The sequence below is a fragment of the Sus scrofa genome, chromosome 6, assembly GCF_000003025.6.
Source record: "Sus scrofa isolate TJ Tabasco breed Duroc chromosome 6, Sscrofa11.1, whole genome shotgun sequence".
NCBI lineage: Eukaryota > Metazoa > Chordata > Mammalia > Artiodactyla > Suidae > Sus > Sus scrofa.
In genome coordinates this window covers 96338150-96363056 of record NC_010448.4, presented here as the reverse complement: position 1 = coordinate 96363056, position 24907 = coordinate 96338150, and the positions used below count along the sequence as shown (strand labels likewise).

Here is a 24907-nt window from a genome sequence, read left to right as displayed (position 1 = left end):
GTGGGGTCCGCGCGCCAGAAGCCTCGGGCTCAGGCGACCACGCCTCCCGCCCGCCCCACGCGACCCCGCCAACCACGCGCTCACGCCCCCAAGTGCCGGCGCCTTCAGCTCGCGGCGCGCGGCATGCCGGGACTCGGGCTTCCGGGCCACGTGATCCCGTGCTGCCCGGTAGTGACGTCACAGCGCGCGCGTGGCGAGACGCCTCTTCCGCAAACAGAGTCGTGGATGGCTAGACGGTGAGTGTGTGGCTCCGGCGCTGGGTCCGTACCCTTTGTGTGTGGCGGCCGCCGGGTGGAAGGGGAGCTCTGACTGCTGGCCGGGCTGTTCGGCGGACACCGGTACCCCTTGGCGCGGAGCGCGCCCAGGTCGGAGAGACCCGAGAGCGGCTTCAGGACTGCCAGGCTGTCGGAGCCGGAGCGGCCAGCCGCCTGGCCTGCGCGGAGGGCTGGAACCCGAGCCGGGCCGCCCCGGGCGGCTCTGTGCGTCCTTGGGCCTGAGGAGACCTGGCTGGCTGGCTGGCAGTTCAGACATGGAGCTCACCTGCTGGAGCTCGAGCTCCTGGCCCGTCGTCCCCGGGCAACTTCGGGGGTGACTGCTGCGCAGGTCACGGAGATGCCAGGCAGGTCGTTGATGCGCATCCACGGCTGTGTCTATCGACTCTTTACCCGAGTCTTTCTTCCAGGGTTCCGAAGGGCAGTCCTCTTGCGTCGGGAGCTTAATCATTATTCCACTGGGATGTTGGGTCCAAACATTCGTACCCATTTCTGGGGTCGTTTGAAATTCTGTGCTGTTTATTCTGACTGAATGGTCTTTAGGGCATCTCATCTGTGGAAATATCACAGATAAATATAAATAAATTTAACTTACATTCCCAATACTGAATTTAGGCTTTACATTTACAGTTAAAACTAATTATAGCTAAAGATAATAAATTGCTTTGATTTATTTGGAATTAAAACCGGCTTCTACTTCTTATTAGGAAGTAATTAGCAAGGAGGAGAGCTAGGGACTTGATAATTTGGTGGGCAGTTTTATTAGATAATCATTTTAAGTAGTTATTCAGAAAATTACATTTATGGGTAATTCTTTTTCTCTGTTTCAGTTCTTCCAGTTTTGGCACGTCTTGGTATTTTGTTACCTCAAACCTTGGGTAGTAAAAGCTAATATCCTTTGAAACCCTTACTGATTTAGAGTGATTTTTTACCCATTTCGTTAAGTGACTATTTCTGCTCTAGAGAGAAGAAATACTCAGAAGACTTTGTCTCTCTCTTTGTAACTTTTAAGTTCTGAATTTGCTGAATCTTACTGAGTTTTGGACTTTTGCTTTCTCTTCTCCACTTGGTTTTAATAATACAGCCTAACGTTTTAATAGTGGTATATATAAGCTGTAAACTTTCTGAAGACTCACTCACAGTGCCTTATTGAGCTTTTCTGTAGTAGGAGTTAACTAAACTTGTTGAAGTACTTATTAAGTTCTTATCCAGTAAATAGTTCACTTATTTCTCTCCAACTCCCATTTCACACATAGGCCTAAATACATTTGAAAAAGACTAATGGTCCTTAAGTTGCTGGCTGAGTCTTGAAACTTTTTGTCCAGCCATTCTGCTTTCTTGGATTTCTAATCTCATTCTGACTCCCATTATGAAATAAGTATTTTAGCAGTCAGCTGTAGGTTCTCAGACTTTTCTTGTTCTTTGTGTTGATTTTCTGTGGTGCCAGCAAAATCTCAGCCTCACCAGGTTCTGATGTCATTTAAAGGAATGTGATACAATCTACTCGGTTAAAACTGTGCTCTTCTTAAGCTGTGTATGTGATACCTTTCAGATGTCAGATTGCAGTATGAATCTCTTTTTTTGGATGCAAAATGTTATATTTGGAATGGATGGGCACAGGGAAATGTGTTTGATTGGGTCACTTTGCTGTACAACAGAACTTGACAAAACATTGTGAATCAACTATATTTTAATAATAATAAGTAAATAAAATATATTTCCTGGAGTTCCCACTGTGGCACAGCAGGTTAAGGATCCAGCTTTGCCAGAGCTGTGGCATAGGTCGCAGCTGTGACTTGGATCTGATCTCTGGCCCAGGAACTTCCATATGCTCCAAGTGTGGACAAAAAGAAAAAAAAATTAAATAAAATGTTCTGTTGTGCCCTAATGAATTTGTTATAGTGTCCAGAACACAGTTTGCGAAACAAGGCAACAGGATAAAAATGGAACTGACTTTGTCAGTTTTATTTTTTATTTTATTTTTTATTTTTTGCTTTTTAGGGCCGCACCCGCAGCATATGGAGGTTCCCAGGCTAGGGCTCAAATTGGAACTATAGCTGCTGGTCTACCCACAGTCACAGCAACACCGGATCTGAGCCGCATCTGCAACCTACACCACAGCTCGCGGCAACGCCAGATCCCTAACCCACTGAGTTAGGCCAGGGATCGAACCCGAAACCTCGTGGTTCCTAGTCGGATTCGTTTCTGCTGTGCCACAACGGGAACTCCCCTTTTTAAATTATTTTTTATTTAAAAAAGTTTCTTTTTATCTTGTCAGTTTTAATGCCAATGATTACTTTTGTGGATAAGATTGTGAAAGTGTAACCAACTATATTCCAATAAAATTTTAAAAAAGAGAGAGTAAAAGTGTTCCAGGATTATAATCAGTACTTCCATATTATCATTTTCAAAAATTCATATGCAGTCTATATCAATTGATACTGTTTTCAGTATTCTCAGATGAGTTTTTGTAAACTAGTTGATCATTGAAATTAAATGGCTTGTTTCTGGTATAAATTGTTTTTTAAATCTCAGCAGTAGTGTTTACAAGTAAGAATCAAATTTTTGCCATTTCAGTGTTAGTTCATGAAGTTGTGCCATCTAAGTAATCAAAAATGGAAAATTCGGCAAAAGCAGAGGAATGTGAAAAGCTCTCTCTTAAAGAGGCAAAGACATCAATAGATTCAGAAACTGAATCTTCATTCAGTATTGATGAAAATACAACCTCTCCCGGGACCAGGCTTTCTGAAAAGGCTCCTACTTGTGGGCTAGTAGGCACTCCAAAAAAGAGAAAAATGGCGTTTGAGGACGATCTTGTAAAGGAAAGTTCTAGTTGTGGGGAAGACACTCCATCCAAGAAAAGAAAACTTGATGCTGGAATTGTCCCAGAGGAAAAAGGTTCTGGAGATGATGAAGGCATTTCAAGGAAAAGAAGAATGGAAAGTGATGGTTTTACAAAAGATGAACTTCTACTGGAGATGGCACTCAGAAAAAGAGAAAAATAGAACTTGAGGATGTTCCTGAAAAGCGAAAGGTGTGTCGAATTTATTTTTTTAGTAATGGAATATATCAAATTTGAATGTGGAGCAGTTGTGAAATAATACTGTTTTTTACATAATTTAAGAATGTTCTGGGAGTTCCCCTCATGGCTCAGCAGTAAGGAGCCCAACTAATATCCATGAGCTTGCAGGTTGGATCCCTGGCCTTGGGTGGGTTAAGGATCTGGCAGTGCCATGAGCTACGTGTAGGTCGCAGACGAGGCTCAGATCTGGCTGCTGTGGCTGTGGTGTAGGCCTGCAGCTGCAGCTCCAACTTGACCCCTAGCCTGGGAACTTTGGTATGCCTTGAGTGTAGCTGTAAAAAAAAAAAAAAAAAGGATATTCTATTTTTAATAGATATCTTCGTAAACTAGGGTTTAAGTCATAATTCAGTTGTTCTTATTTAGGTAAAACTTCTGCTTATGAGATAATGTTATTTCAGAAGTCTTCTTTGAATAGAAACTTAAAAGGCAGTTTTTACAGTTTGCTTTTTCTTTGTGTTCTCAAAAAGGCAAAAGAGTATAAAGTCCAGATGAGTTACCTCTTTTCCTTTTTAATTAGTTGTTCGTCTTTTTTTGTGTGTCTTGAAGTAGTTGAGATTATCATGTAAAAAATAAATTTAAAAATAATACCCAGCTTTACATTCTTTTCTTAATGTAATTCCATAAACTCTTGTTTCCAGCTTCTTGTTAGGGTGATTATATACAATTTTAGCTAAGCCTGGTATTTAGCAGGGATGTTATAAAGCAAGGGTTAGTAAGCCATTTTCATCTGGGATTAGTATTGTAACAATCTGAGGTGGATCTGGATTACGCTGAATGAGTAAAATTCTGCCATCAGGGAAGAAAGTGGCAGATAGGCCAGGTGTTTGTCCTTAGTGGAATTTGAATCCTTGTAATACAGAGCATCTTGTATTATAAACATAGTTTGCAGACTTTGACTAGCAGTAAAACCCTTTTTTCAAGAGAAAATCTTAAACCTCCTACTGATTTTATGTATCAGATGAAGCACTTTGGTTGAGCAGAGAATTGGGGAAATCTGAAGCCCTTTACCTACCTGGCATTGTTACAGAATGCTTCAGGATCTTAGATGAAGACACAAGTTGAAACTGTTGAATTAAGTTAATAGCAGGCAAATAATAGAAATCACTGACACTGAATGTAGCCTATTGAGCTCTAACCTCTTTGTGTATTATCATCTTATTTAACACCCACAACAGTTATATGTAATATAATTGTTTGTATTTATCCACTTGTAGGCACCTCATCCACTGAGTGAGATTTACTGAATTGTGTAAATCAGAACTCTGGAAGAGTACTGGTGTTATTAAAACATTGGTACTAAAATATACAAACGAAAGATTAAGATGAAAATTTTTTAAATAGTTGGTTTTTAACAATAGGGAATAGGAAAACTTTGCATGTGATTATAATCAGTGGGATTTCTGTGGTTATGCCATTGCTTAATAGTTTACCAATTTCAGAATTTTATCCACATATAGGTCAGATGCTCTTTTAGACTTATTTTTGCCTTGTTCAGTTTCTTAATTTTGTTTCATTCTTTTATTTTCAGAACTTGGAAGAAGGACACAGCTCAGCAGTGGCTGCTCACTACAATGAACTCCAGGAAGTTGGTTTAGAGAAGCGTAGCCAAAGTCGAATTTTTTACCTAAGAAACTTTAATAATTGGATGAAAAGTGTCCTCATTGGTATGATTGGTTTTTGATTTATAACTTGGATTTTTTTTTTTTTTTTTGGTCTTTTTCTTTTTGCCATTTCTAGGGCTGCTTCCGCAGCATATGGAGGTTCCCAGGCTAGGGGTCTAATCGGAGCTGTAACTGCCAGCCTACTGCCACAGCCACAGCAACGCGGGATCCGAGCCACGTCTGCAGCCTACACCACAGCTCACGGCAACTCTGGATCCTTAACCCACTGAGCGAGGCTAGGGATTGAACCCGAAACCTCATGGTTCCTAGTTGGATTCATTAACCACTGAGCCACGACGGGAACTCCTATAATTTGGAATTTTTAATTTTAGCTCGTGTCTCATTTTTTTCCTCCCCAAGTGGTTAATCATACAGAAAGCTACTATTTTTTTAGCTACTAGTCACTTAATCCTCAGACCTTGGTTAAGTAAAACTGGAGCCAAAACTAAATCTAGGCCTTTGAGGTAAATTCTTTTGTATTTACATATGGTTGACTATATAAGATATTGATGATTACTTGGTATCAACTTTAAGTTGATAAGTTAGTCAGGCTTTTAGAAAGCAGTGTACTTCTTATTTATTTAGGGTTAAGTTTACTTAGTGGTGTTAAATAATCTGTTTTACTCTAATAGTTTTGGAGCAATGATATATTGTTGAATTAAACATTCAAGTTCCATATAGTCAAGAAAATGGACTTTGCCATGATTTTTTTATTTTTAGATTTTTAATTTGTAAAGGTCATGTATGTTGACTGTCTTTTGAACTTGTTTTTCTTATACGGTGTGTGGAGAAAAATGAAGTTTACTTTAAGGATTGAGGAAGACATTCAACTTTTTGGACAGCATCTTATCTGTGGAAACTCACCTTTGAAATTAAAATGCAAGTCAGTGGAGGAAATATGATTCAAGATATATTTATTGCTTTGTGTATTGAGTACATTAAATAGCCACTTAATTGAGAGTAGAGAATTTTTTAAAGCTAGTGTGTTTAAATTTTGGTTTCTGTTTTTGTTTTTTTAAAAGTCAACCTCAGGATAAGAGTGCTTTTGTAGTTACACTGTAAAGAATTAAGGACTAATTGTGGCTACTTTCTATTAATTCTGACAATAATTTACTAATTTTTAAAGATAAATTATCCATTCTGAGATGTGTTAGGACTCGGAAGTGGACTCATTTCAAACACATTTTAATATTTTCTATCTCAGCTTTTCCATTCATCATCCTCAGTAATGCAGATAACTTATCATTGGGTATTTTTCCTGATGTGTCATTTATTCATGTATTTATTTATTGAATAAGTATTTTTAAGTTCAGCCATATTTTTTCACATTGTTATATTATTTTTGTAAATAGGAAAATGGGTAGTTTTTAAAAACACTTGGACTTAGCGAAATTCCTCTCTCAGCATCTGGGTGTCCATTTCTTCTTGAGCTATTTTACCAACTCTCAGTGCTTCTCTCTCTGTACCTGTCTTACTGATCCTGTAATCAGGGTCTTCTGTGCCACATTTCCTCACTGGCTTTTTTCTTTCTATTCTCAACACCTACCCACTCTTTGTCATTCATTTTCTCTTCCTTGTTGGTGCTTATGGATTGGTAATAGTTGAGTACGATTCTTAAATATGAAAAAAGATACCTTTAAATGTTTCATGAAGACTACCCCTCTCATTAGTCTTAATGTGAGGAAATAAGATTTTATAGTTCTTGTTGTTTTCACTGTTTCCATATTGTATTTTATGCTATTTTCTTAAGAGTCGTAGCAAAACCTTAAATATGGAACATTTATACTTCTGTTGAAATTAAGATCCTGCAGACAGTGAAAGGCAGAAGTATCTATACAGAAGAGTACTAGCAGTCAAAATAGTACACATAGGAAATAGAAAGCATTAAAGTCAGAGTGACAGGAAGAGTAGATCTAGGACTCAGTATTTTATCAAATTTTAGAATTGCTGAATATTTCAGTTGTCTAAGAATATTAACATACCTTTAACTATTATTTGAACCATCTGGCTTGTGTTGTATGGGGACCTTCTAATAACACTTGTTGGCTGTAATGTGATTTGGTAGATTGGGATAAAAGATTCCATTTTTACTGCAGAGTTTTTAAGAATTCTGATAATGGTGAAATTAAGAGGTATGTATAGTTTTTTGACTGTTCTTACATTTCTTTTGGAGATAGGCTTGACATCTTTTATCAAAATCAAGCTTTCTTGTCCCATAATTATTTAGGCTTGACATCTTTTATCAAAATCAAGCTTTCTTGTCCCATAATTATTTTTATTAGGTATATAAGTTGAACAGTTGGCTTTGGAAAGAGAACTACGAAAAATTATGAATGGTTTTTCTTTTATCAGAAGGAAGCATTGGGTATTCTTGTATTAATTAGAATTTTAAATGTCTGCTATTTAATATTGAATCTGATTCTGAAAGTAACTTTCAAAAACCTTGCTTCACTTCTGAAATATCTGACATATACTCTTTTATCTTTAATGCTAGAGGATCAAGTTAATTAACTCTTAGTCAAGTTTTTAAATATTTCCAAGTGTTAGCAAGTAATTATATTAATGAATCTGTTTATTTTATATGTCAGGCAGAAGTTAGTAGGTTAGGGGTAAGAGTTTATGTTTTAGTAAAAATGGAAAAGTCCTCATTTATTATGACTTTTTCTCTTTTCTAGGAGAATTTTTAGAGAAGGTGCGGCAGAAAAAAAAACGTGATATCACTGTTTTGGACCTGGGATGTGGTAAAGGTGGAGATTTGCTCAAATGGAAAAAGGGAAGAATTGACAAGCTAGTTTGTACTGGTAAGATAGAACAATGATTACAGTGGATTAAAGCATAATGGAACAAAGGGATCTCATTGTTCACCCTTGGAAGGATCAAGGAAGCTTACTCATTATTCTGAAATTCATAAATTAAGGGGGGAAGTGAGTTATTTATTTTCTCTGTCCCCATATGAACCATATTGCAAAGTAACCAGATGTTTGAAAAGAGAACATTCCTCTTTATTGGAAAATCATAATAAATAAATTTTCTACCATTGCTGAAATAATAGATCTAAACATGATCATAAAAAGATGCCAGACCTATTAGGGGAAAGGTTGAAAGTGACTTAACCAGATGAATCAAAATCTGAACCTACTGGTCAGTCTTAACCCTGAAGAGGGGCAAACAGGCATCATGCTCTTTCCCGCACATGGGCGACAATGAGTGCCCCGCACCACCTCACTTGGCGCTTGTCATGTTTCAGTTTCAGAACCACAGTACAGTTATAGAAATTAAAACGGAGGCTTTAAAAATATTTTTAATTCATGACCGATAACATTTAGTGGGAAGACTAGCATTTAAAAATATTTTTGCGAATTCCTTTAGAGAGGCTGGGCTAGTAGAAAACAGCTGGAGTCTCACACCTGTTTCTGCATAAGCATGTTGAGATGTGTTTTATTTGATAAGTAATTGTATTTTCAGATAATTGAGGAGGTTTGTCTTTGCCACATCAAAATCCAACAAGTGGTAGTTCCTTAAAAGTTAGTTACAACGAGGAATCTGAAACTGAAGTGATGGACTTTTCATGTTCTATTGTTTATTATTATGATTATTAAATTTTTATGGCTGCATCAGAGGTATATGGAAGTTCCTAGGCCAGGGCTTGAATCCAAGCTGTAGCTGTACCAACTGCCTGATCCTTTAACCCACTGTGCCAAGCCAGGGATCAAACCCATGCCTCCACAACAACTTGAGCTGCTGCAGTTGGATTTTTAGCCCACTGCACCACAGTGGAACTCCTCATATTCTGTTCTATTTAAATCCATCCATCTGTTTTGCACTTTGAATGGATCTTTTGCCCTGTGAGATTTTGTAATATATGGAAAATAATGTTCACTAAAGTCATACAGATCTTCTGAATGTTGGCATCAAAAAATCACTTTTGTTTAATGTCACCATCAGTCAAAAAACTATTGGGAAGATGCCCAGCCCATGGTGGTGGGTGGAAGTTTTTCACTTGAAAGCTCAAATTTATCATTGGTAACAAATTGCTTCCATGAAGTGGCAGACTCACCTTGTTCATTCAGGAAAATGGCTGTCAGATTACTAGGTCTGAATAACCAGCTTGTCTGTCTGTGCTTCTTTCAAGTGAAATTATTTTATATGAAAAAGTGCCCAGTACAGCTCACAACACAGTCAAAGGCAGATCTTTTCAGACTTTGTTGTGTAGCAGAAATATGTTACCTTCCATTTCATCACACAGTGTAATAAGCCAAGATTTAATAAAATTAATTTGTACTGCTTTATCAATGACATTCTTAAATGAAATTGGCTTTTTTTTTCTTCTTTTTTCTTTCTCTGCTGGTTTATAGCAGTCAAAACTGTATTTACCAAGTATTGCCAGTACCTTTGGTTCTCCTACCTGGTGTTCATGATAAGGTGCCCGCTGCCAGTGCTTTTGCACCAGCAGTGCAAACCTCAACACTGGGAAAAGGCAGGTGACATTTATTAAGAAAATGTAAAAAGCTGGGCATATAGGGTTAGGTTTTATAATTGAATTTAGAATCTAAATTTTTTAAGCATTTAAAAATCCTGATAGAACTTTTCTGTTGTCAGTACCTCTTGAGAAAGCTTTAATTCCTTTTGAAAATAATGGGGCATTTACTTTTGAAAATAATGGGGCCTTTTGTTTTCTAAGGCACGATTCCATGCCGAAGTTTATCAGTTGAGATAAAGTCTAGATTGTGCCCCTTTTTTGCATTTCCATTTTAGCTCTGTGGGCCTTCGTTGACATTACTAACTCTTGTCCCCCTTCCAGACATTGCTGATGTTTCTGTCAAACAGTGTCAGCAGAGGTATGAGGACATGAAAAATCGTTGTCGTGACAATGAATATATTTTCAGTGCAGAATTTATTACTGCTGATTGTTCAAAGGTATGTTTTTTTGGTCTGTTTTTTGTGTTTTTAGGTTGGGTAAATGATTTAAAAATCAGCTCTTTTTTAAAAATGTGCTTTGAGATGTTAAAATGTTAGGACATGCATTTTCAGTTTCAATCAGAAATTCTATTCATGCTAAATTTCCTTTAATGACCCTCTGAGTACTGCTAGGGATTTTTAGCTTTTAATCATTTCTTCATATACAAGATTTATTTTTTAATATTTGAAATAGATCTGAACTTATGTTTTGTTCACCTGATAACCTATTTGGGTGGTTTCTCAGCATCTCAGAGTCCGGTGTCTTCCACTTTCCACCTGTTGGTGAACTTCTTTAACATCTAATGTTTGGAAGACTTACAAAGGCACCTCCCGTGAACTCTGTCTTATCTGACTTTAGCTCATGAAGCTATTACTTTAATCTTAAACATTGTGTTTTCGGTTGTGAAAGTGGAAAGGAGAAGTGGTAGGACACTGCTGGGAAGTTGGAAACCTTTAAAAATGCTTTTGCATTTTTTTAAAAATGCCCCAAAAGCCAGCTTTGTGTTTTTCTTTAAACCCAAGTTATTGTTTATTATTTTTCATTAGTTTCCAAGTAGAGTCAATTAAAGGATTGACTCCTTTAAATGTCAAAATTGACGAATACTTTTTTAAGCGTGATTTTAGAATCTCTAGTTTTTAAAATCACTGTGAAAATGGGAATCATATTCCACAGAATAAGAAAGAAAGAACATTTTTATTATGACCCTTAAGACATGTAATAAAGGAGGTAGGAAGGGAATCTCCATTTTTATTTTAAGGACTCTGATTCTAGAAGTTAATTCACTGAGAAGTTTTTATGTTGCAGCCAACTTCAGAATTTTGACCCACTTTAATTTGTCTCAGGAACTTTTGATCGATAAGTTTCGTGACCCAGAAATGTGCTTTGACATCTGCAGTTGTCAGTTCGTCTGCCATTACTCGTTTGAGTCCTACGAGCAGGCTGACATCATGCTCAGAAATGCCTGTGAGAGGCTGAGCCCTGGAGGCTACTTTATTGGTACCACTCCTAATAGCTTTGAATTGATGTAAGTACTTTTAAATATATTGTGGTTGTAAAACACTCAGAAATATGCTTATTTTTATTTTTCTTAGACCGCACTCATGGCACGTGGAAGTTCCTGGGCTAGGGATCAAACCCAAGCTGCAGTTGTGACCTGCACCGCAGCTGCGGCAATGCCAGATCCTTAACCCACTGCGCCACAAGAGAACTTCCAAAATAAGCTTATTGTTAAGTAGCAAATGCTTATCAGAAATAAAGTTTATAAAACATGCCATGTTGATCACACAAGGGCTGAGCACACTGTTAATGTAGATACTCAAAATTTAAATTGAAAAGCCAGATTTACAGACAAACCTTTACACATCTTTATGTGTAAGTTGGAGACTGATGTTACATCGAGCCAAAAGCCAGAGGTGGTATTGCTAGATGAATTCTAGATGAGATATGAGGCACTGGACTTAACCAGCTGTCAGCTGCTTTCAGCCTAATTTTATTAATGAGATTGTTAATGATTTTTTAGTGTATTGCTTCTTGAAAGTAGCTCAAATCCAATTAAAAGCTAATCAAATGTCTTCCTAAAATTGTGCTATCTGTATTAGAACAAGTTCTACCTAATAACAAATTTAATCTTTTTATTTTGATTTGCGGATAACCTTTATAGAAGACGCCTTGAAGCTTCAGAAACAGAATCATTTGGAAATGAAATATATACTGTGAAATTTCAGAAGAAAGGAGATTATCCTTTATTTGGCTGCAAGTATGACTTCAACTTGGAAGGTGTTGTGGATGTCCCTGAATTCTTGGTCTATTTTCCATTGCTAAATGAGTAAGAATGTCATTAATCTGCTACTGTTCTCTTTTTGCCATAAGAGAGAAAGAAAAGGAAAAAAAATCAGTACTTCTAGTCATCTTATTTTAAGTGGGATCCAAAGAAGTATAGCTTTGTTTAAAGAAAAAAGGGCGGGGGGGGGGGGAGGGGCTAACCTCAAACCCAGGGTTGGTGCCACAGATTTCTTATTTTTTGTTCCTGAAATTATCCAGTAGGTAAGAAAGGGAGCCTATTGCCCTCGGCTTATGGCAGAAAATAATTGATTCTACAAGTAGCAAAAGATTTTTTTTAAAAAGTAACTGCTTTTACCTTTAGTAACATAAGATGAGTCTTCCCAAAGCAGAGATCCTCCTTTTAACAAAGATAGATATTAGAAGTTGTTTTATTTTTCACCAAATCTTATGAAATCGCCTATGTCTCTTGGGCACTGGTGTTAATAAAATCTTGATTCGGGCATGTTTTCAGTGGTGCATCTAATTTCCTAGGAGTCCTGGCAGACCAGACACAGGAAGAGCTAGGGTTTCGGGCTTTATCAGGGAAGGTTTGAGGACCTTGTGACACCCCCTGGTCTAAGGGCTTCCCTGACAGGGAGAGAGGAAGGGTCAAGTTCAGTGCAGGCTATGTCACAGCTGACCAAACTGCGCTTCCTGCTTGGAGTTCCCTTATGGCCTAGGATTGTCGTCCCTGTGGCTCAAGTTCAATTCCTAGCCTGGCAACTTCCATAAGCCTTAGGCATGGCCAGAAAAAAGCCTCCCCCACAAAACAAACAAACACCCCCCCCCAAAAAAAACATGTCTTTATTAACTGAGGAAAAAGAAGAGCTTTATTTTTTGCTTGTGTTGGTTGGTGATTATTTGAATTGTATCTCAGGCAGCTTATAAAATTATGGATGTCAGATTTTCAGGCATTCCATAGTATATAAAAGTTTTATACAGTAATAGGAAAAAAATTAGCATGTGACTGAACATTGGAAAATACGCACAATTTATAAATATGAACTATAAGATTTGAAAATTTAAATCACATTTTCCTTAAAATCAGCAAACTTAGAAATTGTTATGTTCTTCAACTTAATGAAAGAAGTAATTAACATTTTTAGTGTGTCATTTTACATGTTTTGTATGTTAGCTGATATTTTTGGTTGACAAAGTTGGTAATTTGAGTATACCCCAAAAGAATAAAGAATAAAATGAAAGTTTTTGTTTTTAATGATAAGCAAACACTAGCCACTTTTTCTGTTTAAATTGCCTGATGATAAACATAAATTCAAAGTCATCACTTTACTATCTACATTTTTAAAAAATTATTTATTGAAGCATATTCAGGGAGACAGTCTGAAAATGCGTAGGAATTTTGAGATGTCCTTTTGCCATTTCATTAATATGCTTTTATGTGTGGCAGACCTATTCAAATTGGTCATTGAATCTCAGTTCTTTGTAATTATGCTATATCTTAGGTATAAAACTTGGTTTTATCTCTGAAGGCTCATTTTGGATATTTGTGATAAAAAATGAACTGTCTGCAGTAGAAGAGACTTCAACTTTACTCCAGTTGTCCCTCCAAGGAGGGACTCTTGCCTTACACATGCCTCTTACATACAAATCCAGGGGGTCCTCAAATGTTTCCTGCACCCCCATCCCCTCACCTGTCACCTCACAAGCCCTCCCGTCTATCTTTTCAGAGTTTTTTTCTGAAAAGATAGTTTTTTCTTCGTCTCCTCGTTTACCTGCTGCCAGAAATCATCCTCACATAGTAAACAACTTTGGCAGATGCATCAGGGAAAGATACACAAAGCCTAACAGGAAGACGTAATGTAATTGAGGAATTAAGGAAGCTGGTCTTTTGGGGCCGCTACCCACACCACAGCTCACGGCAGCACTGGATCCTTAACCCACTGAGCAAGGCAGGGATGGAACCTGCATCCTCACGGATACTAGTCAGATTCATTTCTGCTGAGCCACAATGGGAACTCCCAAGTGATGTTTAAATTAGCTTCTAAAGGATGACGCATTGGCCAGTTGGAGTCAGGAAGGGAGAGTGTCCCGGCATAAGGAACCGCATGTGTGAAGGCCCTAAGGTGGGACAGAGCTTAGCTGAAGGAAACCCGTTGAGACTGGGTCTTAAGGAGTCAGTGTCCAAGTGGCTCCAGATGAGGCAGCATTCCTGCATAGATGAAGGCCTTCAAGGCCATGTTACAGACTTGACTTGTGCCTAAAGTGTGCTGCAGAGCCAGTGAAAGGGGTAAAGGAGGAAAGGGACGTGTGCACTTTGAAGGTTACCCTGACTGCAGTTGGAAAATTGGTTGAGTGTAAGAATAGAAGCAGGGAGATAGTGAAGTGGTACAGCTGTTGGGTGGACGGGGTTGCTGGAGCAGGATGGTGGTTTATGACAGAGTCAGAGTGGGCCTATTTGGAGTAGGTTTTACAGGTAAACGGAGAGGCTGTAGTTGGGGACCAACCACAGGGGCATAGGAGGGGCTGATGTGGAGAACTCCGAGGTTTCTGGTAGGAGTCTGTTAGATGAACTTGCTGAAATAGCAGAGGTGGGCAGGAGAACAGGCTAGTGGGATTCAGACCCGGGTATGGAAAGTTAGAGAATGCCTGTTACAGTCCTGGTGTGCTAAGTGAGTGACAGAAGAGAGGCCTCAGCTGTGGTACTTTGCAAGCTGTGTGAGTTGGGTGACAGGGAGCTGGCCTCCGGACTACACGCTGCAGAATCTGGACATTTGGAAGTTGTAAAACGAACTGGGAAGAAGCAGTCCAAGGTATAGGACAAAAATCAGTAGTGTGTCTTCCCAGGAAATCCAAGAGAGGAAAGAAAATATTTTAAGAAGGAAGTTGGCAGCTATTTTCCGTGCGACGTGAGAGAGCAAGTTAAATGAGGTGGAGTTGGTAGAAAAGTGTTCCTTATGGCCCTTGTCCCCATCTCAGAGCCTTTCATCTCACTTCACAATAACAGAGCCCCCTGTGACCCAGTGAGATTTAACTTCGTGTTTCCTTACAGGCCTGGTCACTGGTGTGTTGCTCTCCACTCATTTTGCATCATCCTCTTATGAATTTGTAAAGGTTTTTAGTTAAGCCCAGAAGATGTCACTGTTGTGTGAGGAGTTACAGATATTTTGGAAGCCTTTTCATTAAATAATCTTTTTTGGACAGAATGGCAAAGAAGTACAATATGAAACTAGTCTACCAAAAAACGTTTCTGGAATTCTATGAGGAAAAGATAAAGAACAATGAAAATAAAATGCTGTTAAAAAGAATGCAAGCCCTGGAGGTGAGTGTTTAGAAGTAGAGCAGTTGTAGTAAACTTGTTTGGCTGTTTCTGAGATTTCCTTTCAGGGGCAGGGATGCACTCAGTACATAAATTACACAGATATGTAAATCTGAGCCACCTCTAGACTCTTCAGTGCTTTGGACAGAGCTGAGTACAAAAGCTTTCTCTGGTGGGTGCCCAGGAAATACCTGATGAATGAATGATGCCCTCATGAATTCTGCTTTCTTAAGAGGTACTGCTTTAACCTGGGAAGGACTGTTGGCCTCTGGGACTGCTCTGTGTACTGCAGGCTATTATTGAGCAGCACCCTGGCCTCTGGCCACTGTGGATGTCCCAAAGACGAAACACCTTGAAAATAGCAAACAGATAGCTAAATTTCTAATGTCTGAGCTTGCTGTAGGATACTTATAGAGAAAGGGGGGAAAGAAGATACCAAAGTAAACATTTCTGGATCATTTTCTTAAAAGTGGTTCTTTGCTAACTGGTCTATTGTAACAGGACGAAAAGAAATTAAAACTTTATAGAGTAGATGGTTGTTAAAATAGTTTATGTAGTTCGTTGCTTCGTAATATAAAGAGCCAGTACTTAAAATGGATTAAAAATAGTGCTTGAAGTAATTTAAATAAACATTTGGCTAGCTCCCCTTAGAAACAGCATTTTTCGAGGCCTTTCTTCGGATTCCCATAGAAATGTGGAGACTGCCTTATTGGAGGCTGGATATTTCCTTCTCTTCTTGAACTCCCAGGGTTCTGTTGACTGAGTGTTTGATGTGTGTTATTTCTAGTTGTTATTCATACTTCCATGGCTAAGTCACCATAATGTTCATATGAATGTTTAGCTCTTCTGGTGGTAATTTCCTTCAGCTTTGAGTTGTAGCAGAAAAAACCTTTGACTGGGAGTTGGGGAGGTGTGAGTGTTTGCTGTCCAGTGGTCCTTGGTGGTGATTCAGGATGCTGTTGATCCTTGTGTTGAATCTCTGATTGCAGGTGCTCTGATCATGCTCAGCATCAACCACACAGTTGCTTTGTTCAGAGACAATTTCCTTCGCTTTTTTTTTCGTATTTCAAAAGTATGTGTAGTTTGTATTCCTGAAGTAATACTTAGACATTATTGTCTTAATTATTTTATTTCAGTGATTTGGTGTGTTTCATTCTGAACTGTAAATTTCAGTGTAATGTCTCAACTAAAGAATTTCATGTGCTTCCCTAGCCATACCCTGCAAGCGAGAATTCCAGACTTGCCTCTGAGAAGGCAGATGACTATGAACATGCAGCAAAGTACATGAAGAACAGTCAAGTGAGGTTACCTTTGGTGAGTTTTCATTTTTTAACACGTTTTATAGAAAATAGAAACTTAGAAAATTATTTCACTAGTTTACAGTACTTGGGTTCACTGAATTACAAATCAGATACTATACATTAATCTGTCTCTCTTAAGTTATGGTGTCTTTTTATAGCTGTATAATATAGAATAAATGAACTGAGAATGGAGTGTTTTATTTGAGTAAGGAGGGGAAAATTATAGGCTTGGCCTTGAGCGTTTCCTCATTATATCATTAAATCTTAACCAAAACACTACTGACTCAGAGTGTTCATACGTAAAATTTAGGGACTTACGAAGTTAGATGGGGAAAAATTACATTTTGATTTTCATTGACTTCTGTGTGGAAGTTTACATTTTCCTCAATTATGAATGTAAGACAACCACAGCAGCGGTATTAGCTCTAGCTGTGACTTTGTCATCAATAGAAATTATAGATATTTGCATAACGCATTTCTGCTCACATCTTAGAGAAATATTTACATTCATTACTTCTTCAGAATGATATTAGTTACTAGACTTGCCACTATATTCTGTTACTCAGTGCTTTTGCAAAGTATCAAGTATATCACTAAATACAATTTATTTCCTTTGTATGATACATACTTTATCTTGTGATTTCTCTTATAAAAACACAAAAATCTTACTCCCTCATGTGGGGTTATTTGATGTTTCAAGATAGGCCTTTTTATTTTTTCATTGTCCAAGTTAAAAATGTGAGATTGGTATTTTTTCCAGTTACACATACACAAAAATACCATCTTTATGCAGATTTAGCCTTTGGTTGAAAATCAGTGGTTTAGAGAGTTTGGCACAGGGCAAAAGTGGTAAGAAAATGGCATTAAAGGTTAACCTCCTTGATTTCTGTTGTATGTTCGGATCATAGTAATAGTAATGGTCATTGTATTTTTATAGCAAAGTTAGGGCATCTCTGTCCATTACTGATTTGTGTGTGTGTGTTTTTAGGGCCACACCTGTGGCATATGGAGGTGCCCAGGCTAGGGGTTGAATCAGAGCTGTAACCACTGGCCTATGCCACAGCCACAGCAATGCCATATCCGAGCCATGTCTGCAGCCTACTCCGCAGCTCATGGCACCACTGGATCCTTAACCCACTGAGCGAGGCCAGGGATCCAACCTGCATCCTCAAAGATACTAGTCAGATTCATTTCTGCTGAGCCACTATGGGAACTCTCCATTAACTGAAATATAAGCATATGTGCACTTCCGTATTCAATCTGAAATTGTCTTTCTTTTTTTTTTTTAATTTTAGGGAACGTTAAGTAAATCTGAATGGGAAGCTACAAGTAAGTATAGCATATGTGTGAATTTACTGACATTTTCAAAGATTGTTTCAAAGTGACAGTTGAAATCTGAAACCTTTAGGATTAGACTGGGGCGGGGAGCAGTGGTGATTATATTTGCGCAGAACCCATTGTGTGTCCGACACCCCTGTCTGGCACAGCTGTTTAGGGGCAGGAGGAGATACATGCAAGACGCTCCTTTTCGTGAATATTTTCATTGTCTGCTCATGCGACGAAGCCATCCGTATGTGCTGTCTTTACCTCATATTTCTGTTGGACATTTTGGCCTGTGGAGCACTTCCATGTATTTTATTTGGCTTGATCTCTCTCATGTTGACAGTGAAGGCATAAGAAGTACTGGGACATGTAGTGAACCAGCACTGAGCAGGGTGTTGTAGAGGCTGTGGGATTGGGAACAGCCATGATGGAGACATTCTGAGGGCATCCCTGCCTTTGAAAGAGAAGTCTGAGGCCTGGCCAGTTGTGAATCCTGTGCTTCAGCAGATGAGTGTGGCAGGAGTTGGCCCTGAGCCTCATTGCTGGGATGATGGTTATGGCACCTGAGGACCTAAAAGATCACCCCACTCGTCATGTAAATATGTGATGGTCATGTTGAAGGGAAGCTCAAAGATAACCCATTTAATAAACATTTTGAGTATTGACTCATATAAAGATCTGTGAAAGGACTTTGGAGGATAAAAATGTAAACGGTATACCTGTGCCTTCCAGAGGTCTACTGTTTTTTTGTTTTTTTGGTTTTTTTTGGTCTTTTTAGGGCCACACCCACGGCATGTGGAGGTTCCCAGGCTAGGGGTTCAATCAGAGCTGTAGCCACCGGCCACAGCCACAGCAACTCGGAATTTGAGCTGCGTCTGTGACCTACACCACAGCTCATGGCAACGCCAGACCCTTGACCCACTGAGCGAGGCCAGGGATCGAACGCACATCGTCATGGATGCTAGTGGTGGATGCTAACTGCTGAGACGTGACCGGAACCCCCCAGAGTCTGCTATTGTTAATTGCTGGTCTGGAATCAGGCACTGCATCTTACTGGTTTTCTTTCTTTCTGTCCCTGTCTCATGTGCTCACTCTTTCTCTTTTCCTTTCTCTCTCGCTCTCCTTCCCCCTATCTCTCAATTCTTAACCCGCTGCACCATAAGGAAACTCCTTAGAGGTCTTAAATGACCCTCAATTAAGGCCAGTCAGGACCACAAGGTTACCTGCAGTAGGTACAGGTGTGCTTGGAGTGGGTCTGGCAGGCTTGGCTGCAGGAAGATCGCTGGAAGTGCTGGAAGGCTCAGTACTGCTGGCCTCTGCTTCTTTACCCTCAAGCAGAGTGTGCATGTTGATTACCCTCTGTGACCTGACCATCTGGCCACTCTGCCACCAGCCACATTTCATTTCTCCTAGAAGACCAAGGAGCCTTTGGATGAGGGACAAAGAATAGCATAATGAGAACAGTGTTTGGAGAGACTGCCGTGGTGCTCCTGTGTGGGCTGGGTTGGGAGGGCAGAGCGCTCCTCTGTGGTCCACCCACCCCTCTTCCACAGTTGAGCAAGGGGTGAGGACTGCACACCACGCACACCACATGTCCTCTTATCTTGACTTTCTGGTTGAGTGTCCTAGTGAATACTGTTAACACCCTTGTGATGTTTTGAAGAGATGTCATTTTTCCAGTTGTTTTCCTAGCTGTAAGATGTGTTGGTATCTTCTTAGAAGATAGAGTCAGTCTGAACCTCAGAGTGCAGAGTGGGAACCATGGTTGCATCCAAATGTCTTTGAACCCAGGTCAAAGCAGGAAGCCTTTTTCTTAGGGGAGAATGCTCTTGGTTGGGGGGGCGGGGTGGGGAGGCACATGCAGGAATGTCTCTGCTGGGCCCTCAGGAATCACGTGGCTTTGGCTCACTTCCCTTACCAAGCCCTACGACACAACAGTTGGATAATTGGATAAATGTTAACATGCATGTTGCATATGTTCTTTACAATTTTTTATTAGTTTTGGTTTTTTTCCTGAGTAGAAAATTTGGGGTACCCATGCACTCCCAGTAGTACAGTTATTCCAGGTAAAAAGAATTAAACATAAGGGTTTTAAGTTTTCATTTGCTTTGCTTTTGCTATTCCCCCAAACTGTAGAGAGTTTTAGAACTGTTGAATTGGTTTTCTCCAGGGCTGTGATGTCACTGAATATTATAGTAAGTGTATATTTGTTTTCACATAAACAGATATGATCCCATGTCTGCTTAAATATGACTCAAAATAATTGAAGAACTCTTAGAAATAATGCAATTTTTCCTCTTTAAAAGCTGCTTGAGAATTTCCAGCAAATTATGAGCAAGACCAAGATTGTTGCCTTAAGGATATGAGAAACCAACTTCTATCTTTTCTTTCTTTTTTTTTTTTTTTAGGTATTTACCTGGTTTTTGCATTTGAGAAGCAGCAGTGAGCACATCACGTACTCCGTAGCCCAGGACAGCTGTGTTCCACCTTGTACAGATTTGAATGGTCCATCTTGTGTAGATCTGACAACCTTGTTTAATTATTCTCAGTGTGCAGGATGCTGCTGGAAACTACAGTGTATAAAGTCAACATTGCTGTCTGTGACAGATGAACTTATATGTATATAAGAGTGAGTCAGGACCTTTGTCTCTAAAAGTCTATTTTTAAATAATGTTCTAAGAATTCCATTTGCATCCATTCTCCTAGCTTATAAAAATTATAACATACTCGTTAAAGCCACTGAGTTCTTTCCCCAGTGCTCTGCTTTGTCTGGTGCTTATTTACAGTATTACATTTATTACAGTTGTAGAATTGGTGAGAGAGTGTACTGGTTTGTGAGTGTGTGTGCTCATTTCCTTAGTTTTATTAGTATTTTTTCAAGATGAAATTAATTGTATCCTGTACAATTGAATGTAAGTGTTCAATACATATTGCCAAATTTTGAAGTTTAAAACTAAATTTTAAGTGGAGTCCTCTTCATGGCTCAGCGGTTAATGATCCCAACTAGGATCCACAAGGATACAGGTTCGATCCCTGGCCTTGCTCAGTGGGTTAAGGATCCAGTGTTGCCATGAGCTGTGGTGTTGGTCGCAGATGCTGCTCAGATCCCTTCGACCCCTAGCCTGGGAACTTACATATGCTGCGGGTGCGGCCCTAAAAAGCAAAAAAGAAAAAGAAAAAAAACCCCTAAATTTTAAGTGGTCATAAAAGATACTTAATATTTTAGCCGGTTATTAGATTTCATTATAAATCACAGCTACTTTATTTGCTAATACAATGCAATTCTAGCACTGGATAAAACATTTCAGATCCCAGCATAGAATTGTTTGGAATGTTGGGGACTTTCTCTTAAGAATTTCCTACAACAGCAAGTAATGGTTCAAGTTATCAAGGATATAATTCATTTCTTTACTGAACCAAAATGCCATAGGTTTTTTTCTCAAGATTTAATGAGCCTCCCGTATGAACGTCTTGCACATTTTCCTCAGATTTTTATGTGGCACTGCTGTGGGTGTGTGACTATAAGGAAGCTGGCAGAGACGCTGCAGGGGGAGGCTTCCTGCCGGGGAACCCAGTACCCTTTGGCCAGGGAGAGGCAGCACCTGTTCCCAGTACAACGTTGTATTTGGCACAGTGACCTGCATCTCATCCCCACTCAGGATTTGTATTTGCCATTTCAGAACCATTACAGTTGTTAGCATTGGCTTCTTACCTGACTCTTCCAAAACTAATGCCTACATGAACTATTATCTTTAATTTATCACCTTTTGGAAAACTTGCCAGTTTTTAGGTGGATTGAATTTAAAGAGCTATTATTTCATACTCTTTAAAAAATCATTTCTTTCATGCGTGGTTCTTAAAAGACTCTTCTTTCTATAATTATTCAGGGTACTTGTTGAAAAAGTGTAGTCTTAAAAAAACCCAGAAAAAATGGAGTTCTCCTGTGGTGCAGTGGGTTAAGGATCTGGCATTGTCACTGCTGTGGTGTGGGTTCAGTCCCTGGCCCAGGAACCTCCACATGCCACGGGCATGGCCAAAAAAAAAAAAGTGTCATCTCTTCATTCACTTATGTGTGTTGATTGTTCATGGTGTTAGAGTAGGAGACCTTTTAGCAAGACAGCATGGTACACCTAATTTCTGTTCCTTCCACCATCAGTCTCCAAACTGTTACTAGTTTACTTGCCTTAGTGGTGGTTCATCATTAAGTCATTTGGGGAAAGATAAAAAGCACTTCTCACTGGTGGCTGCCACCAGCCTGCTGAGGTTGGTGACAGTGATGAGGGGGTGGGCATAGTGCACTCTTAGTGCTACATGTCCAGGTTCATTTCGGTTCTGGGGCAAGTGCCGGAAAGTATTTTGATAGTTTGGTAGACTCTGCAAAGCTACTCTTTTATTCCCTATCACTCTCCTCATGTGATGTCTTAGTTTATTCTGAACAAGTCGTAAAGCATATTTTTGGCCTCCTGCTCTGTCCACTCCATGGATAACTGGGGAAGAGAAGGATTCCCGTAGGACGGAGTCATTGGTGGTAGCAAAGGAAGGTGGAGCGCTAGGCCTTTCGTGGATAGAAGGAGCAAAGAGCGCTTGAGGGGGGTCTGAGGAGCTGGTGTGGGAGGGCAGGGGGTGGGCATGGAGCCACGCTGGGGGCTTTGGGGTTCTGCTGTTGCCCTAAGAGCTTTGATGGCCTCGCTGCCTTCTCTGCTCTTCCTCCCTCAAGTCCTGCTGCATGAGTTGTCTGGGCAGTGGACTCCCCCCACATATCTGCAATCTAAATACTTGCTCATTTTCCATCCAAGACCTGTGGAAACTTAGGAGAGGGGGTTGTGGCTTTTCATTGTCAGGCCAGTGATGTACTTTCAGACCTGCCATTCAATTCGTCCTCTGAGGATGAAAGTAGAAGTGAGGATCAGATACAGCATTTGTGGAAAGAAATTGGGAAATTAGGAGGATTGGGTTGGGACCCTGGCTGTTTGTGCTGTAACTGAGAACACATGAGGGAAGCTCCCTTCATGGTGCAGAATCCAACTAGTATCCATGAGATTGCAGGTTTGATCCCTGGCTTTGCTCAGTGGATTGGGGATCTGGTATTGCCGTGAGCTGTGATGTAGGCCATTGCTCAGGGAGAGAAACTGGCCATTTCCAGTTTCTGCATCCAAAGGGGAGGTGCCCTAATCCACAGGTGCAACAGCCTGCAGGTGGTAACTGCACTGGGGGCCACCAAGCCTCTGATCTAGTGGGGGTACCCAGAGAAATTTGCCTTCAGGGAGAGAAAGATTGATTAGAGAATGACTTAAATCAACTATGTGATCATTCGGAAAGATGGGTTGTTGGGATAGGGTTTCCTAGCATGCCCTTCCCCAAACTTGGAAACAGGAAAATGTGGTTGCTGCCTAAATGGCACAGTAATGGTGCTTACGGGGCATCAGAGCAGAGGTGTGAAGTGGGCAGGGCTGGAGGCCAGTATGAAGTGAATCCGCAGAGGCGGACCTCAGAAGCACTGTTGGCTGTTCCGACCGCCATCCCTCAGACTCAGCTGGCCATAGCTTATTGCCGTTGCTAGGGCTTCAGGTACCCTCATAATGAAGACTTCTTGTGTGAATCTGCCTCCGGGAGGAACTGCCTACTTAGACATTCTAGCTGCTGACCATCGTTTGTTGTCTACCTCAGGTCTTAAAGTAGAGGCCAGACCCGGAGAGCACTGCCCCAGGGTCACAGTTGTGCCATGATGCCCGTGGCACCTACAGGCACTTTGGTCAAATAGGAAGCATATCCCCACCTCCCTGGTCCATGTCAAGCGCTGCACACCTGATACAGGATGTCTTCCTTCCCCCTCTGACAGCAGCCATCCCTCCCTCATTCTTGGAAGATAGTCATTGCAGTGGCAACAGTGCCTGTTCAGTAGTGATAGACTGACTTAGCAGTACCTGTGGGGCTTGGGCTGGGGGCCTGCCAACTCTCCACCTGGGGACCTTCTCAATGTCCCCTCTGTTCCCAGAGAGCTCTGGAGCATGTGTGCCTCCTCTCTGAGTGCTGTGCATGACCCCTCCTGGGCTTGCCTGGGGAGACGGCTGGGTTAGCTGCAAAGCTTCTGGGCCCTAGACTCACCCTAGGCCCTGCGTCCTTTGGGACAGCCTGCCTTGGTTAAAGCCACATTGACAGCTGGCATTTGCTGACCTCCGGTTCATGTGAGTCACTTTCCTAAGTTATGTGTGATCCTTACAACAGCTGTATGAGGTAAGCACCATCAGCCCTCTGTTAATGAGGAGACTAAGGCAAAGCCCAAGTTTGAACACCTGCTAGCCCCAAGTTGGGCCTGTGTTCCAGGTGCATGATGCATGCCTCCTGGGTGTTAGGCTAGAGGACTGCTCACTACCTGCAGCTGGAAACATTGCCTTTTGGAGCTCCATCCTTTTAAATATTCCCTGAGGGAAGCATTGGCTCCTGAGGAAGGTTTTGGGGCAGAGAGAACAGGAGAGCGCTAGAGTGCCTGCAGGAGGAGGGTAGCAGGGGAATGATCCACAGGCAGAAGGCAGAATTTAAGGCTGGGATTTCATATGTTGATAGACCTGCACCCTTAGTAGCCAGACGTACACCAAATCTAGTCTGTGTGTTGGGCTTGACACCATTTGGAAGTGGCACGTAGAAGTCCAGGGTGCAGATGTGAGGATGGCTGAGAGAGGAATCATTTCTTCAGTCTGAGCTGATCACTGGCACAGGCAGACGATTTTAACTTCTTATTGAAGCCTGACAGGTACGCACAAGTTGGTGATTTTTCACAAACAAAATGCATATGTAGTTAGCACCCAGATCACACAACACTCCCAGCACCCCAAAAGCCCTTCCTGTTCTCTTCTAGTTACTGCCTCCCAAGGTTGGCCACTGATTGGATTTTTAAGTGCATAGGTTAGTTTTGTCTGTTTTTGGACATTATATGAACAGAGTCAAACCATATGTATTATTTTGTATTGGCTGATTTGCTCAACATCATGTGAGATTTTTGTTGCATGTACTTGCCTCATTTTCATGGCTGTATAGTATTCCAATGCATGAATAAACCACATATTATTTATCCAATGCATATTTGGCTCATTCCTAGTTTGGGAACTATTATTAATAGTACTGCTTCAAATATTCTAATCCATGAACTTTGCGGCCTGAGTACTCCTTTCTGCCAGGAATTGTAGGGTCACAGTGTGAACATCATGTTCAA

The 24907-nt window shown here is 40.4% G+C and overlaps 1 protein-coding gene across 1 annotated transcript; it reads left to right on the top strand.

The window, feature by feature from the left end:
- On the top strand, window positions 243-24774 carry RNMT (RNA guanine-7 methyltransferase). The gene is given in 12 exon segments (XM_021096015.1): window positions 243-623; window positions 2850-3233; window positions 3236-3306; window positions 4883-5018; window positions 7691-7816; window positions 9817-9932; window positions 10818-10999; window positions 11636-11800; window positions 14959-15076; window positions 16286-16387; window positions 17670-17703; window positions 20106-24774. Coding segments are annotated over 11 exon segments (1434 nt in total). The 5' UTR covers window positions 243-623; window positions 2850-2887; the 3' UTR covers window positions 20144-24774.